At 45.0% G+C, this 19,272-nt stretch overlaps 1 protein-coding gene across 1 annotated transcript in view; it reads left to right on the top strand.

The window, feature by feature from the left end:
- Vwa3b (von Willebrand factor A domain containing 3B) overlaps positions 1–11,465 on the top strand; it is a 176,942-nt gene extending 165,477 nt beyond the window's left edge. The window contains 3 exon segments of the mRNA XM_035453446.1: positions 1,163–1,300; positions 2,727–2,827; positions 11,141–11,465. Coding sequence (XP_035309337.1) covers positions 1,163–1,300; positions 2,727–2,827; positions 11,141–11,378 — 477 coding nt within the window. The 3' untranslated portion in view covers positions 11,379–11,465.
- Positions 11,466–19,272: the final 7,807 nt, after the last annotated feature.

The raw sequence follows: 19,272 nt of genomic DNA, 5'->3' as shown, positions 1-19,272 counted from the left end.
GAATCAATGTTTTATACTGTCCACAGGGTTTTGGATTACAGAGGATGGCAAAGGTCCCTATGTGGCCCTATTGGGCTCCTGTAGGGAGCTTGTGTTTGGGTAGGAAGAGCAGCAGCCAATTTCTTGTCCCTATCACTTGACAATTTCTCTGCTTGGGACCAATGTGCCAACTCCCTCTTAATGTAGCTGGCCACTGTGTATAGTGGCTTCTATAATCTCTTGTGACACTTGTCACAGGGGGGAGAGAAAATTGTGTGGCTCCCAGTGTTCCTGAAGCTTTCACTGCAGAAGACTGCATTGTGTGTACTAAGGGTAGAACTAGTAATTTCTGTGACCTTGTAGTCAGCCACTGCCAACCTGTGAAGTCATAATGCAGTTACCCCCAGCATGCCTTCCACAAGTGAGACAAACGAGTATGTTCTCAACCAATTATAAATGAATAAGTGCCACACTGTGACCGGTTCATCTGTCTGCCACTGTCTTGACACCAAGATGGGACTGGGGGGCAAGGCACAGAAGGAAAACCTTTCAAAGCCTAAGTGCTGCTGTTTCTTACATGGTTTAAGCCAGGGAGGGATCAGATGGGTTAGCTTTGATCTGATCCCACTTCCTGGGCCAGACCTGCAGCACACATCCTGCACCTTTCTCCTGATGACTGACAAGTACCTGTGCCCTTTTGCAAAATTATCTATTCCTCTGTGTAATCTTCACCATGGTTTCCATATCTGCTGGAACTGACATTCACCAAACCCACTCTTTTCCTTTGTCTGGGGTTGGGAGACAGCCCTCCTAACACTGAGGACATGGTTTCCATCCTGGATACTCCGTCAGCCCAGTCTTTGTTTCTACTGATCTCTGTGAGTTTCAGAACCCTAACCATCTTGCTGACTGTCCCAGGACCCTTGTCAGTTGCCAAATTTCTACCAAAACTGGGTTTTCCAATGTGCTCATAAAATGCAGGTGTGGCCCACTAAATTCAGAGAATTCTGGAACCCTTTCTTAATCTGATTTTTTAAAACTCTATATCAGAATTTTATCACCAGTACCTGCCAGTCACCAAAGGTTACTGTGAAACAAGCTTGTATTAAATTATGTATGTAATTTAATTACTTGTAAATTAATTAAACGAATTACTTGCTGTGAAATGTGATTTCTTCTACAGGTTGGGGATTATGTATTTGCCAAAATCAGGACAAGCAAAGGATTTGACTTCTATGTCCCCGCCATCGTCATAGCACTTCCAAATCAGAGTGGGTCTTCAGAAAAACACTACACAGTTTTGAAGTGTAACAACCGCAGAGTAAGTGTCCACCTAGAAAAGTGCCTTCCTAGCCTCACCCTCCAGGGGGAGCAGAAAGGGTATGTGATAGGTAGGGTTTTACTTTTGGGGGTATAGGGGAGGGAGAGGGAACTGGGATTGACATGTAAAACAATCTTGTTTGTAATTCAAATTAAAAACATCTGCAAAAAAAACAAACAAAAAAGTGCCTTCCCACTAGGTGGAGGAGGGGGTGGAACCTGAGGGAGCACAGCTGTCTACTCCCCCTACACGACTCTGCTCATGCTGATAGCACTATGGTCTCCTTGCTTCTATATAGGGGAGTCATTTGGCTTTCCTTGTCAAATTGGACAGCTGGACAGGTTTGCTATGTGCTCTCTCTCTCTCTCTCTCTCTCTCTCTCTCTCTCTCTCTCTCTCTCTCTCTCACACACACACACACACACACACACACACACACACACACCTCCATCACCCTCCACCATATTTACTGAGGCTGGGTCTCTTGCTGTATCTGGAGCTCACCCATTCAGTGAGTCTAGCTAGCCAGGGATCCTGTAGCTGCCCTTTAAGTGTTGGGATCACAGATGGACTGCTGTGCCTATGCAGCTTTTGCATGGTAGAAACCCAAACTCCACTTAAGCTTACACAACAATCTCTTTATGCACTAAGTCACCTCCCCAGTCTCAGCACCACACTCTGTGTATGTCCTCTTGCTCCTGCCTGTGCTCCTCTGCAAGCCCTGTAGATACAGGCATCTCCTGGGGCCTTTCTCAACCTTGCCTTCCTCTGCCACCTCATTGTCTGTCTGTTGGATGAGCATCCCAGTGTGTAGGGCTGCTTGAGTATATCTACATGGGAAGAAGCAAGCCAGGGACATGTGAAATAATGAGGGAGAGAACAGGGAGAGATAGATACACAGCAGATGGTCTGGGGTCCCTAAAGAAAGGCCTGAGATTCCAGAGTGACTTTATTGTTGACTCTCAGGGCAGGAAGTCTCTGGGAGGCCAGGATGCTACAGTCAGAGGAAAGGACATTGAAGATTCTCACAAGGTTTCTGGGAAACCTCACAAGTGAGAGCAGGACTGTCAGCAATAGGGTCATGATCACAGCTATCCAGAAAAGCTGAAACAAAGATAGAAAGGTGTGTGTGTGTGTGTGTGTGTGTGTGTGTGTCGGAGGAGGAGGAGGGAGGTAGGTGTACATGTGTGACTTACCTGGGTAGACTTGGCAGTTGACCTAGAATTAAATGAGTACAGAGGAATTAACAATGACTTTTATTTAGCAAACAATTATAAAGCAAAGTGAACTTAACCTGCTCTCTTGAGTGGCACCCCAATGAGGTAATGATTAGTAGTGATGATAATGGCTTGAGCTCAAATAAAGTTTGTTCATGAATTGGGGGCTTCCCGGGTTAAATGACATGACCTCTTTTGCTATGATTACAGGAATTTTGTACTCGGAGTGCACTTATAAAGATAAGCCAAAACAAGTATGCTCTTTCTTGCTCCCAGATAAAATCGTGCCCACTTGAGAAGGACCAACCTGTGTGAGTACACCCAACTCCTTCCTCTTAAATATCAACCCCTATCTTTGAGCCTTTATTCTGTTGCTGAGATCCACACCTTCTGTGTACTGGGGGAGAGTAGAGATGGAAGGCTCAGTTCTGTGATCATTAGTCAATCTACCTCCTACCATTGCCACTCCATCTGGTTCTAATCTCAGAGTCAACATTATTTTCACTGGCCCTTCACAAACACATTCAATCCTGCCACAAAAAAAGAAGTGATTGTGCCCCCTTTGTGTGTAAGAATTCAAGGCCTAGTAATTAAACCTCATTTGGGAACTGTCCCCTAATTGTCCCTCCCATATAAGGAGGTGGAAGTGAGGTAATGAAGGGGCTTACAGGATGTGTGTGTTGGTGGGTGATTTGGGGTTCCCAGGGTCTACACTGAGGTGAGCAACTCTCCACCAGAAGTGGTGAAGTTAGAGAGATGTGCAGGCAGACTGGCCCAATGCCAGTAGGAAAGACTTGAAGCCTGAAGACAGGACAAAATCCAAGTCCACCAGGGCAACAAGAGCAAGGATGAAGTCACAGCACCATGACATGGAGTTAAAGGCACATAAAGAGGAAGCAAATGTGGGGTTTGAGCAAGGGGATTCGGGAAACACATCCACGGGGTGAATGTGTTGTTTCGGGGGACTAAACCTTTTATTCTATGGGTAGCCTTCTCAAGCCTGCCATGGCTCTCTGGGTTTTCTCTACCTGATTTTACCCACACCGTTGCTTCTGTGATGCCACTCACTCCAAGGACCCTGTGTCTCTTTCTCTAACCCAGTCTGTGGCTCTGCATGAGCGCTACAAGCCCCCAAACGGGCCTACAGTGTGTCCTTATGAAAGCCACACAGGGGTATGTGATGGGCAGCTCTATAGATAGCTACAGTGGAGGGGACATTTTGGAAACTGAGTCTTAGGTCCATATCCTGCCCCACCTAGGGACTATAGGTCTAAGATGGGACTGTCCATGGCTGTGTGTGGCACAGTGTAGGTATTCTACATGATGGGAATGGCATGCTGGAGTGTGAGTGAGTGTGTGTCTGTGTCCCCGTGCATGTGCATATGGAGACCCCAAGAGGATGTGGGGTATCTTCCTCTATCACTTTCCACATTATTTTAAAGGCAGAATCTTTCACTGGCTGACCAGTGAGCTCCCAGGATGCCCCACTCTCCACTCCTCAACTCTGGGGTTACAGGCACATGTAGCTATGTCCAGCTTCAATATAGCTGCCCGGAGTTGGAACTCAAGTCTTTCTTTCACAACAGGCCATTTCCCCAGCTTCCCACTGCCTGTTTCTACCTGACATTACAGGACTTCAATTCAATACAGACTAAACTCAGACCCTACACCTGCTCCCAATCATGGGCTCCTTGTCTCAGCAACTCTTCCTCCCATGAGTCATGGAATTGTCCAAGCAGACATCTGTTGGTCATTTACCACATCCCATCTTCTTCCAAGTTACTATGATCCAGGCTTGGAGATGGTTTTGGGCTCTGTTGTAGCTCAGTGCTTTAGGCAGAAGCTCTTGGTTGCTCTAATCTAGGCCTGCCCCAAACCCAGGCACATTCGCTTGGTGGGGAGGTGAGATGGGGGGGGTTGACTGAATGGTTTTCTTTTATTGCAGATGGTTCTTGTATTATCTTCCTCACTTAAAACCCCCCAGATCTCACCCCCATCTGGGTCCCTCTCATTCTATCTTAACCTCTCATTAGTGTGGTGGAACCTGTCTCCCTAGTCTCGCTTGTTCCCAGTCACTTCTAACCAGTCTTCCATCTCCTTCCCAACACCATGCTCTCTCAGATCTCTGTACTTTGCATAAACTCTGTATTACCTTCTCGGAACACTATTCCCTTAGCCACCTGGGAAATCCTAAGATTGGACGCAAGCATTCCCACTACTATAAAATGCCCTCGTACTTAGCCAGCTTCTCCCATGTACTAAAGTGATCCTGCTGCATCTCGTGAAGGTTTTCATTAACAGAAAATTTCCTAAGTGCTCAACTGTCTCAGTCCACTTTCGGTTGCTATAACAAAATGTCTAAGGCTAAGAACTTTTCAAAGGAAAAAAATGATGTTTATAGTTCAGTTTTGAAGGATGAAAGTCCAAGGTCAAGTGACTCCATCCCTTTGGCCTCTGGTGAGGGCCTTTCTGGTCCTGTCAGAGCATGATGGATAGTATGCTATCCATGCAAGTAAAGGGGTAGAGAGGGAACTAGAGACTGTGAGGGGCTAGGCTTGTTCTTGTCAATCAACTTGCTCACTCCAGGAGACCCCAATAATCTGTTAAAGGGGCCAAGCCCCCAGTGACCTAATTGTCTCCTACAGGGTCTCACCTTTTGAAGGGCCGTCACCTCTTCACATGGCCACACTGAAGACCAAACCCAAAGCATATGAATCTTTGGAGAAAAATATTCTTAAATTCTAGCCCATGATAAGGCAATATGAATATTAGTCTACGTATTGACTATTTTCTCTGAACTCAACATTATCACTAATCATTTTTTAATTAAAATTCATTTCTTTCTGTAGGAAGGAAAAAAACCCTTTGTTTCCCACATTCCCTGGGCCTTATTTAAATTTCTTAGCTGCTAATTATCTACTCTCACCTCTAGGGCTTCCACAGGAGATGTGTTCATTGACTCATTTTTTTTTCTTTCCTTTTTTTTTTTTAAACTCTCAATGCCTTCCTAGGAACAACAAGCTATGTTTAATTTCCCTAAGCAGGAGCCATCTTCAGCTTGCTAATTCCAGAGCTTGATTGGTCTCTGCTTGCATACACAGGGCTGAATACAAGAATAAATTTAGCTGTTTTCTAATCTCTAGGTCTTCCACTGGTACCCAATTCTTGATTACCTCTTGTTCCATCTCCCTTTCAACATCTGTAGTAAGTCCTGGGGCTTTTATACCAAGGAAGCCATTATTGAGAATCCTGATTCTCATGTTCATGCATCATTAAAGAACTATACCACGGGTCGTGACTCCAACAGAACATTAGTTCCAGGTATTGACTCAGTTGTGCCTATCAGTCAGGGGCAATCAGTTAGGGCCCTTCACCTCCAGACACCTGGGTAGACCAACATGCCGGTCTCTATCATTCCACTTTCTTTTCTTCTTGGAGCCTTCAGCTATGACTAAACATAGTATTTCCTACCGATAGATACAGTGGTATCTCAGTTAACCTCTGATTGCTTGTTCTGCCAGTGGATTTGCAGTGGTGGTTGCATCCTCTCTTAGTCCTTGATGGAAGGTATAACCAGTGAAGGATGGGAAGGAAAATATTCAACAGAATGCTAAGATCAAAACTGACCAACTAGAGGTCATGCAATTTTCCATTTTCAACCTGTGCTTGACAGCTAAGTGACTCTTAGAGACCTTTAATAAGAGTGGCTTGCTAAATATGTCACCATGCTAGCAAAAGTCTAGCTCTCAAGGGACAGTACCAGCATCACTTTGTTTGCCTCCAGAAATGTGTGACATGGGAGCTGGCTGCTTCTTTCCTCTTGTGCCACCCACTAGGAGTGGGTCAGTGGAGGGGACCCAACTTCCCTTCCTTCCCTCTTTCTTTCAGTGTCCCTGGGCTTTTCACTATGTTCTATGGCATCATATATACCCTTTCTGAGTGAAAATAGTCTCTAACTAGAACATTCATTTCAAGAGACATATGTAATTCCTCTCATGTGATCTCAGGAGCTCTAAGAAGCAAGCAGAACAGGAAGAATTCCCCACCACCACAACCCATCCCCCCCCCAATCCAGTATCCTCTGCCCTCACACAGGCAGGGATTTCCCTGGCCACCTCTTTCAGGATCCTGTTCTGTCCTGTCAGAGGGCTGAGGCCTCTGATTGCTGCAGGGAAAGGCTGCACCTGGTGGGTCTGATGTTCTAGCTTCTGGGTTTTCCCCTGAGGGAAATCACCTCAGCCAGGTGTCAGAAGCTATCTCCAGACCAGGGCATATGGCAGGTCTAAGCAGAATCCACACACCTGGTGCCCCTAGCTGGCTGCAAACCCCTCCAGCAGAGCTGGGGTCTACCTGCCCGCTTGACAGAGCAAGGCTCAGGCAAGTCAGCCCTCTAGAAAGACATTCTCTTGAGAGGGTTTACTATTTCTTAATTACGACAACAATAATAGCAACAGTAGTGACAATATTCCAAATGTGATTGCAGGAAAGCCAAGTAGGACAAATCATTTGGGGGCAGTGGAGGGAGGCTGGGGCTCCAGAAAAAAACCATCTGATGGGAAGAAAAAAAATCAGGCACCTGAGGGGAAGGGATCGTCTTCCCTTGCTGCTTGATTGGTGCTGTGTGGTCTTAGGGGACACTGTTGTGTGTGAGACTGCCAAAAGGAAGACTTTCCCAGGACTTGGAGGTAGTTTGTTTGAGTCTGTGGTCAGCTGGCCATTCCCCATTGCACAAAACATGAGCCTCCCATTGTCTCTCCTTTGAGCAGCCTGGTGACTTCCCATGGATTTAGGCGTATGTTTCCATGGGAGGGGCGATTCCCCAGTGACTTAGCCTCCTTCCTGGACAGTATGGAACAGCCTCCCACTGCCTTCTCAGCAGCAGCTGGGTAAACTGAACGATTGAAACATCATGGCCCAGTGCTGCTTCTGGCATTGTGTGGACACATCACTTCCCTCACTCTGACGTAGTCACTCCTGACAGTTCTTCCCTGGGAGCGAGCTGGGCATTTGAAATCAATGAGTCTGTGCATCTCATTATCCCTTCATCCCTGTACTCAAATGAGAGCCCCGTTTTCTATCCCGAAGCCAAGCCTTGAAAAATGAGCAGTTCAGCAAAAACCTCTGCCTGTGCATATCCTGTGTTGTCCATAAGGACAAAGACCATTTCTGACTTTGAAGAGACAAGAGAATGCTAAGGTGTCCTCAAGAGTTACAGAGACCCTTAGACCACTGGTATCAATCTCTTGATCTTCTGCTCCTTCAGTTGTCAATTCAGACACCTTCTGATCCCCATGAGACATCTTTCTGGTACCTATTCCAGAGCAAAAAAGACAATTGGGACAATGTAGGAAAGAGGCCTCTGGGGGCCAGCAAGAGAACCAGGATATTGGCCAATCTTGGTCAACTGAATGGGTGAATTTTGAACCCAGAAAAAGTGTATCATGGTTTCTCAGTACTTTCTCCCTAGAAATGAGAACAGAACCTTCTAAAGAGCCAGTTAAGACATGGTGCATAGAATGGCTCCCCATTCTATCCCACTGTACACACTTGGATCTTATTTATCGTAGTACAGTTTGGCTGTCCCTAATCCAAAAATCCAAAGTCTGACATGCCCAGTGTCTTAGTTAGGGTTTTATTGCTCTGAAGAGACACCATGGCCATGAAAACTCTTATAAAGGAAAACATTTCATTGGGGCTGGCTTACAGTTCAGAGGTCTAGTCCATTCTCATCATGGTGGGAAGTCATGGTGCTGGAAAGGTAGCTGAGAGTTCTACATCTGAATCAGCAGGCGGCAGGAAGTGAATATTACACTAGAGCTGGCTTGAGCATTTTAAACCTCAAAGCCTGCTTGTGACTCAAGTCTCCCAACAGCACCATACTCCAACAAGCCATACCTCCCAATAGTGCCAGTCCTTAGGAGCCTATGGGGCCATTTCCAGTCCAACTACCACACTCAGAAATTCTAAACTTCTTAAAAAACAAACATGATGCCATGAGTGAAAGCTTCACAGCTGACTCAGGTGCTAGGCCACAGTCATAATTCAGTGCCATCAGGATATAGTATACATCAGCTTATACAAGTTGCATAAAGGTGTGTGGGAAACGGAACTGAACTTCCTGTTTTAGACTTGGGTTCCCTCCGCAAGGTGTCTCATTACATATATGCAAAGAATCCAAAATCTGGAACACTGCTGGTCCTAAATATTTCAGAAAGGGACAGTTAGCCCTGTATTCTTTCAAATCTATAATCTAAAATAACTAATACATCACCTAGTTGAATGTTCCTTTAGTGTGAAATTGAACAAAAGAAAGCCCTTGGGTGGGTCATATCCAGTCACAGTTATGGCTTATGTCCACAGGCTCATGGCAGCCCTTATTAGGGAGGATGTGCTCTCGTAGACTGAGGCAAGCCAATCTCCAGCCACATTATCTCCTGGCCTCAGTGGGCAGTATGCACATACACACACACACACAGTGCCCTTAAATAAATAAACCTTTTAAAAAGTTTTCTCCTGATGAAACCTTTTGTTCTAACCATGACAACTTGTCTTGTTTTGTTCTCTCTCCAAAAGTAATGCACAGTTGATATTACTTATAAATTAAAAGCCACTGGAAAATCTTTTTAAATACTCAACCAAACATGCCAAAAATAAGCACTGTATTTTGGTATGTATTCTTCCAGATTTTTTTTTCATCTGCTGCATTGATTCATATTTTTCTTCAAAGCCAAAAGCTCTACTGTTTTTCCTTATGTGTAACAGTTGCAAAAACATATTTTAAATGTGGGAAACATGGGGTTGGAGAGATGGTTCAGTGGTTATGGGCACTAGCTGCTCTTTCAGAGGACCAGGTTCCATTCCCAGGACCCACATGGTGGCTCACCACTGTCCATATCCTTACTCTCAGAGGATCAGACCCCCCCTCCCCCTGTCCTCCACAGTCACCAGGCACACATGTGGTACACAGACATACATGCAGGCAAAATATCCACACACATAAAGGTGAACAAATAAACACATGAAATTTTTTAATGTAAAAAGGTGGGGGAACATTCCCATTCTGTTGGAATCCATTTCCCAGAGGCAGCTGTTTTTAGGGTACTTCGAGGTATCTGGTCTTCCTTGCATATTCATAACCCTAATAGCAAAAATGAAAATATGTGTGTTCTCTTGTGTAACTCTTGTGTAACAGTAACCCCTGCTATTTCATTGCTGCCTGCCTAAAATTCCATTAGGAGATGGCCTATAACTCATTGATATGACCAGCCCCTGCAAAAGCCATACATGTATTGCTTCTTGGCCCCTCTCCTCCTCCTCCCTTGTCTGCTTCGGGCAAGTAGACAGGTCTTTCTGCTTATGCTTTGAGTGCTTTTAGCACATCTGGAAAACTCCTGCTACCCTCTCTTTGCTGCTAATCTTCCTAAGAAGCTGTCTGTCATAAAACAGATCAATGCTAATGTACAGCCAATGGAGAAAAACAACATACAACCGACTTAGCTTTGAGGGAGGTAGCAGTGTGGGGAACAGTGGAAGCGAAGCCTGTCAAGAATTCAGATTTCACAGGGCAGGTGTCCTGGGTATAATCTTGAGGTGTGGCCTCCATGTCTCTAGGCACATGTTCTCCCAGAGGTTTGCCATCTACACAAGCTCAGACCTCACATAAGATAGTTTGGATGGGGGAATCAAGGAAAGCCTTTTTATTACATGCTACTGCTTGAGCCAATCTTTTTTTAGCATCTCTTGGGAATTCCCTTTTGAGTCTTGTGCCAGTCTCTGAAAATAATCACATGTGATACAATCTTGATCCATTGCAGAGTAATTTGAATAATGGGATTTGTTTGAAAATAACTAAAAGCCTCTTCCCAGCTCGTCTTTTTCTCTCACATCTTCCAAAAGATTTGGAAACAGTAATGATCTGAAGTGATTTAGGGCAAAATGAAAACAAAGCTGATTCTGAGTGGAGCAAGGGTGGTCAAGGCAACCAATGCAAAAGTATGAAACAAAAGTGAGGTTTAAGCCCAGGTATTTAGTGTTCTTAAAACAGCCTGGAGGTTCTGAAAAAGAGAAACTGACAAATCAGTGGCTGCTGCAAGTGGGCTAGAAATGAAATCATAGCGTTCCCAAGATGCTTTCCCTGAAGAAAAGCCAACACTATTTGATAGATAAGCTTTGTCCAGTACATTTTCTAAATACATATGACATCATAGGCATGGCTGTGCTTTTTCTATTAAATGTAATAAAAAGTCACTTCACTGTTGACATCTGGGAGTTCTGATGATGCACCTTGATCCACATAATCTGAGAAACCTGAGCTGTGATAGAGCTAGGCTGGTGACTTGTCGGGGGACAGTGGTCAGAGCTGAAGCATGCAGCGGGCATCTGAGCAGCGTGAGTTAGCTGTTTCTTGACTGACTGCATAGGGAGTAGGTCCACAAGATTATGTTTTCCCTGTTGTGTGGGGCTCCTGCATATGGACATGAACCAAATGGAATTTAAGCCTAGAGTGCCCAACACCTCAGGCAGTGGACAAAGCTTGGCTACTTCTGCAGAGATGAGCTGGAGATCTCTGCAGACACACCATAGCTGTCAAATCCAGTCTCAAGCTCTCCTCTGTTTCTCTCTAGGGAAGAAGTAGAGGCAAGTAAATCTTCCCCCCTCTGGACAGTGACCGAAGAAGACACTGGAAATTTGCAACAGCCAAGACAAGAGAACCTTAAAAAAAAGAAAAAGAAGCCCAAGAGGTCACTTCTCCGGGAGATGATGTCCTTCGATTCAGAAGGCTCTTCTTATGACACCAGGTCCCCGGAGTCTAACCCCAACACCTTCCCTGTGTCCAGGGTGGGGGATTGGGAGGCACCCTGAACCTTTACAACACTTTGAAGAATAGTGTATGTGAGCTCATGCCCCAGTTTCCAGGCCAGGGTAGGTCCCAGAACAACAAAACACCAACCCCTCCCCACAAGTCATGCTGATACCCACTTTCCCAGAGAAGGCTTTCCGCTGGTGGCTTCGGACATTGCCAATCTCGCTGTCACGCCGTCACCAGGAGCAACCCTGTGCTGACAAATTCCAGCTACCCACAGCAGCGCAAGGGGCTGAGGACCCGTCAATGAGGAATCCTAAGGCATCCTAGTGGCAGTTAACTTTAAGCAAGCCACTGTTCCTCCAGGGCTGCTCAGAGCCCAGCCTCTGGACCCTGTGGAGCAAGGCTCTCTGCTGAGGTAAGGGTTGCCTTCATTCCACCCAATACCTTCACTGTTAATGAGAACCAGCTCCCCACCCGCAATAGCAACCTACTGTTTGAATTTAGGGATTATTCTAGCCATTCAGTATCCTACTTTCCCCCATCACCACAAATTGTTCTCACCTTTTGATATGTAGCAGCACTAGCTTGACAAAACTGTCAGAGTATTCTCAGGGTTCTTTGGGGAGTCTTCGTAGCTAGGCCTCACCCCTACGACCTTGTTTTAAATTGGTTCTTCCTTGTGAATTAAGAATGTTGTCACACAACATGAAGACTGAAATTAAGACCAGTTGGTAGCTTGTCTGAGATCTGTAAGAGGGAGCACTCTGTGTTACTGTTTTCTGAACATTTTTATCGAGCCCTTCCTAATTTGTTTTGTCTGTAGTCTGTTGTAGGTACCTCTAATTGGGTGCAGAACCTGAATAAAATCTCTTACATTGGGAACATATGTGGCTGCTGCTCATTTGCTACTGTCTTCTTTAAACAGTTTAGTATCAATGTAAAAAGTATTCAGTTCTACTTACTAATTTCAAAGCTGAAATCACTCAGTCTCCTTTTTCCAGGTGGTCACAGTCCTTGGGCTATAAAAACAAACAGACAAACAAACAAACAAAAATAATATTAATAAGAAACATATTGGAGACCTTTGGAAAATAGAAAAGATAGGAAGAATTCTGATATTCAAAACGTGAATTAGCTAATTAAACATGGTGTTCACATTCCTGAAAGCTAAAGTTGAAGACATGACGGGAGGAACCCACTTCCAAAGTTGAGGGAGAATGAAAAACATCAGCTCAGGCTTAGGCTGGAAATGAGGGAAGCCAGGCAGGGGGGCCCTTGGGAGGCTGTTGCACCTCCCGACCCTAGCCTCAAAGACAAAACTCAAGCCCTTATTGGCAGGACAGCCCTGAAGCAACTTTCCTCTCCAGTCCTGAGAGAGAAGCCTGAAGGATGTGCGGTGGTTCCTTGCCTAGGGAGCGCTGGCGGGGAGGAGGGAAATCCTTCACTCCCTGAAAGCATGGATACCCTCGAGCATTCATTCATTTGCTCAACCATAAGTTCAGTGTTGGCAATGAGCCAGGCTTCAGGGCAGTCAGTCTTCAGAACAGCCAGTAGATACTGGAGGATGAATGATCAGCTCCTCTATAGTCCATCTCCCTGTCTCAATGTTCTCTTCTTTTCTTACTAAACTTCACTTTAATGGGCTACAAAAAACAAAAACCCCTAGAGAAGATATTGACCCTTGTGTCAGGAAAGTCAACCAACCTCTAGTGGTCATATAAGTCGGAAGGGGGAGGTCTAAGCTCCTTTGTAGGTTGAATATCCAATATTTCTCTTAAACATTTCCTTTGACCCCTTTTCCTCAAATGTATATCCCGTTTAGTCTGTATCACATTTCTCAATCTAGACTGGAATCCAGAACAATAAACACTCCAGGGGAAATGGCTATCATAAGGCTACCTGGATTAAAACAGCCATATTGTAATTTACCACATGGGACTTGAATAGAAGTCCCTATCATTTAGAAAATACCAAATACCAAAAATAAGAAAACATCTATAATAGCAAAGCAGAAAAACGAAGGAGGAAGGAATTCCAAAAGAGTCCATATGCCTTACCAGCATTGTAATTGAGAATGTCAAATGATGTCGTCTGGATCTTTTTTTGACCTAGGTAACAAGATGCTTAGAAATGACCCCATGAAGGGAAGTAAAGGAGTGAGGAACTGTGCCAAGACCCATAGGTGGCGCTGTTGCTTTGGGACCGCAAGGAGAAACTGGGAAGGAGAATGTAACCTTGGTCCCCAGTATGGCAGCTGAGAACAGATCTGTGACCGCCCCCGCCCCCTCCCCACTGCTCCCCATGTTAGCAGAAATTCTCTCTCTTAGAAACCAACTTGTTACAAATAGTCAATCGTGATTTAAAACGTTACTCAGAAACGCAGCTGCCTGGGGACCACGCAGTCAGACAGAGCTGGTGTCCACCCGGCGTAAGGGTGAGACACGTGGGCCTAATCACAGCAAACTCCTGTGTTTCCCTCCCTTCCTGCATATCTGACCCAAAGTCTCCCAGATTCTCTGAGGGAACAGGGGTGGGGAGAGAATCCTGCGCTCTAAAGAGAAGATGGGGAGTTTAACAGCCTTATTTAGCTCCCAGCACATGGCCACAGACATAAGGGTGTGTGTGTGGGGGGGGGGAGACAAGGGACAAACCCAAGAAAGAGAGAAACTTGTATGTGCACTCCACATGTCCTAGGAAGCCTGGGAAAGAAGGAAAAAAAAAGTTTTGGTTTGGTTTTGGTTTTGGTTTTTTTTTTTCTCCCAGGGAGACAGAGGACCAGGCAAACAGCTTATGGGCTCCAAGACAAGACAGAGATAAGAGTTTGCCTAAGGTCTAAGTTCTAGTTCTGATCACCTGTTGTATGCAGAGAGCTTCTGTAATATTCCAAAACAAGCTACCAAATATGTTACCAGAATCGGGGTCTCCTTTTGGTGTGTGTGTGTGGGGGGGGGTAGTATCATTAACAAAAGAATTTAAGAAGAAACTCCAACAGAAGCTTGAGGACAATTTTATAAGAGTTTATAAAGGAAAGACCACAGGGCAGACAATCTGTGAATCCCCATAGTTGCCCAGAGGAGGAGAATGGAGCAGAGAAGACAAAAAGAGCCATGCTGTTTAAATTAAACTGAGATGGGGGGATGGGGTTGGGGGAGGGGTGGGCCAGCCACTAGGTAGTAGGCAGCCACATGGCAGCAAGGGGGAGTTTTAGAGAAGGAATAAGGAAGCCCCAGAAAAAGCATAGGTTCTGGCCAGTATTTGCAAGAAAGAGGCAAAGAAGAGCAAAGGGGGAAACTTCACTTTCAGAAGGGTAGATGGAGCCAACAGAGCTTCGCAGTGGCTTGTAGAGACTGCCATAATAAACATGATAGTTAACATATGCCCAACACACTAGAAGCCTGAACAAACTTTATCTAAAACTATTTCTCTGCGTCAGTCTCTTTAAATTTTAGGGTATTTTATTTTCTTTCGTTCTGTCTTTATTTACTGTATTCTGTCATGTGTTTTGAAGGGACCAGCTCCCCATTTCGGCAGCCATAACAGCCGGACACGTGCTTTTCTGACCTTGCCTTAGTCACTAGAGGTTAGGTGCCTGCCTTGTGACAAGGAACCAATCAGAAGTTAGCTGGTGGCGCTATGCTTTACGGCTCTGGGTGTACTTTACGGACAAGTGCACAGCAATGACGTAGAGAGCATAGCAACCACCCTGGGAGGGCCTATCGGCCATAACAACCAGTTGGCCAATCAACACAGGGCAAACCCTCCAAGCCTAGGGGCACACCAATTCTGAGCCTGTGCATACCCCCTTATGCTGCCCTACAAGATCTCTCTGGGCCGGTTTGAGCTGTCTTTGCTAGCCATCCGCCATGGTGGGCTAGCCATCCGCCATGGTGGGTGGGTGAAAGACCGGAGCTAACATGGGGTTAGGTCATTAAAAAATAATAAAGCCTCATGCAGTTTGCAGCAAGTTTTCAAATCTGCCTGGTGATTGGGGTGACCTCGGTCCTGAGCTGGGATCCTGAAGACCTGAGTTTTCCGGGGGTCTAACAGTTTGTTTGCCTGCATATGTATTTGTGCACATGTGCCAGAAGGTGGCACTGTAGCCCCTGAAACAGCAGTTATAGGTCTTTGTGAGCCTCTATGTTGGTGCTGGGACCTGAACCTGGGTCCTCTGCTTGAGCAGCAAGTCCTCCAAGCCATCTCTCCAGCCCCAACTTTAGGGATATTTCAATCAATGAAATCATCTCAATAATAAGTACAAAGATGGAAAAAAAATGCCACTAAACATATTTTAGAAGAATGAAAATAAATCAGTTGGGTGAGTGGATGTCTAAACTGCTTTCAGCATATACCTGTCTGCAGAAGTGCCCAGACCACTGATTTGGGGGGAACTGCAAGTGAACTTTGACAAATAGACATTTCCATTCACATGGACTATATGAAGGAAGTGTGTCACTGTGGAGGCAGGCTTTGAAGTCTCATCAATGCTCACACCACATGCAGTGTTTGTCTACTTCCTGTTGAAGGGACCAACTCCCCATTTCGGCAGCCATAACAGCCGAACACATGCTTGTCTGACCTTGTCTTGGTCACTAAGAGGTCAGATGCCTCCCTCGTGGCAAGGAACCAATCAGAAGTTAGTTGGTGGTGCTATGCTTTACGGCTCTGGGTGTGCTTTACGGACAAGTGCACAGCAATGACGCACAGAGCATAGCAACCACCCTAGGAGGGCCCATGGGCCATAACAACCAGTTGACCAATCAACACAGGGCAAACCCTCCAAGCCTGGAGGCACACCAATCGTGAGCCTGTGCGTAAGCCTGTGCATACCCCTAGACACTCCCCTTATGCTGCCCTACAAGATCTCTATGCAGTGGCTTTGCGTCGTCTTTTCTAGCCATCCGCCATGGTGGGTGGGTGAAAGACCCGAGCTAACATGGGGTTAGCTCGTTAAACAACTGCAATAAAGCCTCATGCAGTTTGCATCAAGCTTTCGCCTCTGCCTGGTGATTGGGGTCGTTGCAGTCCTGGACGGAGAGATCCTGGGGGCCTGAGCCTCCAGGGATCTTTCACTGTTGCCTGCATATCAACACATAGCAGCTCCTTCTCCAGCACCATGTGCCATGCTCCCCACCTCTGAAAATGTTAGCCGCCCCAATTAAATGTTTATCTTTTATTAGAGTTGCTGGGGCCATGGTGTGTCTTCACAACAACAGAAACCCTAACTAAGACAAGGTCTATCCCCTGAATCTGGCAAATGTATGGCTGGAAACTTTTGCTTTTGCTGCAAAGGCCAGGTGCTCACGCTCGGGTGGGATTTTCATTATATAGAACATCTTGGTTAGCATTCACTGTCAGCAGCCTAGAACCACCTGGGGGAAAAAAAAAATCTCGATTGAGTAGTTGTCTTTATCAGGTTGGTCTGTGTACGTGTCTATGAGTGATTTGCTAATTTGTCAATATATGTGGAAGGCTCCAGCCCACTGTGGGAGGTACCATTCCCTAGGCATGTGGTCCTGGGATATATAAGAAAGTTAGTTAAGCATGAGCCTGTGAGTGAGCAAGCCAGCAAGCAGTGTTCCTCCATGGTTCTTGACTCCAGGTTCTTGACTTGTGTTCTTATCCTGGTTTTCTCAATGATGGATTGAAATCTACATGCATCAGCCAAATACGCCCCTCCACACAGACACACACAATTGCTTTTGGTCAGAGTGTTTTATCACAGCAACAGAAAAGAAACTAAAATGATTATGGTAAAAATGTAAAACAATTCACCGTCTTACCATGATTTATTGTTCTGTTCCATATTAAAATGCATCATCGTTGTAAGTACAAACTCTAGATCACAGGGATGCAGGAAGTTAGAGTATGCAGACTGTGGACAAAAGTTAATCACCTTGTTTTCAAGAGTTCCAGAAAATACCAGGAAAGGAGTGAGGCCTCTTGGAGGCCATCTATGATCAGGCTGATTTGCTGCTGTTTGACTTTCTTCATTGAAAATATTTCCATGTAAAACAAAACAAATATTGTCTCTAGATTGCCAACCTTCATTGAAAATATTGATAATTATACTGGAAGTGTTTTAAAGATTTATTTTTATTTTATGTGTTTGGGTGTTTATGTGTTTATGTGTTTGCATGTATGTCTGTGCACTATGTTCATGCCTGGTATCCATGGAGGCTAGTAGAGGGTGCTGAATCCCCTGGACCTGGAGTTACAGATGGTTGTGGGCCATCATGTGGGTGCTGGGAACCAAACCTGGGTCCTCTGTAAGAGCAGCCAGTGCTCCTAAACACTGAACCATCTCTTCAGGCCCTGTACTAGAGTTCTTGATTCTCAGCTGCTGAGAGGCCTCAGACAGACTCCAAAGTGACAGGCTCCTTTTTCTTCCAATGTCTTCATAATTGTTCTATCCTGCTTCAATTTTTGTTTTAAAAGTGATTTCACCATTGTGAGGACTTGCACATGGTCCTTGGAGGAAGGCTGTGATTCGTTAAAGCCTCTCCCAGGGTGCTTTTGGAGACATCTAGCAAACTTTCTCACGGTCTTGGAAGCCTTTGTGAATGTTTTTTTTTTCTTCCAGGATATATATATATATATATATATCCTGGAATCACTATATATATAGTGATTCTTCCATGCTGGGAATATATATATATATATATATATATATATATATATATGTGTGTGTGTGTGTGTGTGTGTGTGTGTGTGTGTGTGTGTGTTATTATATAACATATTTTATATATAAGTCTCAATACTTTCCTAAAGATGACTCTAGGAACAATGGAACATGATGATCACAGTCAGCGTCTGCATGCAAAGACAGGCTCTACACCTGTGCATTTGACCAGCCTCAGTTAGAATATGCAGGAAAAATGCATCTGTACTAGCATGTACAGACCTTCGTTCTTGTCATTTTCCCCTAAAGGATACAGTATGACGCCTGTTTTCGCAGCACTCACTTGGAATTAGGAGTTGTGTCATCTAGAGGTTGTAAAGCTCCCTACATGAGGATGGGCACAGCATCCTGTGCAAATATCACATATCTTGTAAGGGACTTAAAGGGCTGCAGAGATTTGTATCCACAAGGGTCCAGGAATCACCATACTGAGGAAATCACCTCAGGGAAAGAATATTTTTCAATTTGATGAAGTACAGTTCATTGTTTTGGTGTATAAAACTTTTTGTGTCCTAAGAAAATTTTACTTACCCTAAAATCATGGAAATATTCTGAGATTGTTTGTATATATATTTAATATCTTGTTTTTATAATGGGGAAAGATTTTACTTTAGTTCATGGTCCAAGTGGTGGAGAAGTCACTGCAGCTAGAGCTTGGAGCAGCCAGTTACTTGGGTCCAACAATGAGCACATGCATTTCAGTGCTCAGCTCTCTCTCTCCTCCCCTCTCCCCTTTCCCCCCATCTCCCCTCTCTCTTCTCCCCTCTCCTCCCCTTTCCCCTCAAGATTTTATTATGTATACAACATTCTGCCTGCATGTATCCCTGTAAGCCAGAAGAGGGCACCAGATCTCATTATAGCTGGTTGTGAGCCACTATGTGGTTGCTGGGAATTGAACTTGGGACCTCTGGAAGAGCAGTCGGTGCTCTTAACCTCTGAGCCATCTCTCCAGTCCCTCAGCTCTCTTTTCTTCACTCTTTCAAAATTGCTTAACTTTTTCATTTTAATTAGTTCTTTTTTTTTTTTTTTTTTTTTTTTGGTTTTTCGAGACAGGGTTTGTCTGTGGCTTTGGAGGCTGTCCTGGAACTAGCTCTTGTACACCAGGCTGGTCTTGAACTCACAGAGATCCACCTGCCTCTGCCTCCCAAGTGCTGGGATTAGAGTCATGCATCACCAACGCCCAGCTTTTATTAGTTCTTTAAGAATTTCAATGTCTTTGGATCATATTCACCCCTCTCCTCCAATTCCTCCGGATCCACTCTCCCTTCCTC

Source organism: Cricetulus griseus, assembly GCF_003668045.3.
Source record: "Cricetulus griseus strain 17A/GY chromosome 1 unlocalized genomic scaffold, alternate assembly CriGri-PICRH-1.0 chr1_1, whole genome shotgun sequence".
NCBI classification, from domain to species: Eukaryota; Metazoa; Chordata; class Mammalia; order Rodentia; family Cricetidae; genus Cricetulus; species Cricetulus griseus.
Note: the sequence above shows the minus strand (reverse complement) of the source record. Positions and strands in the feature narration are given on the sequence as shown.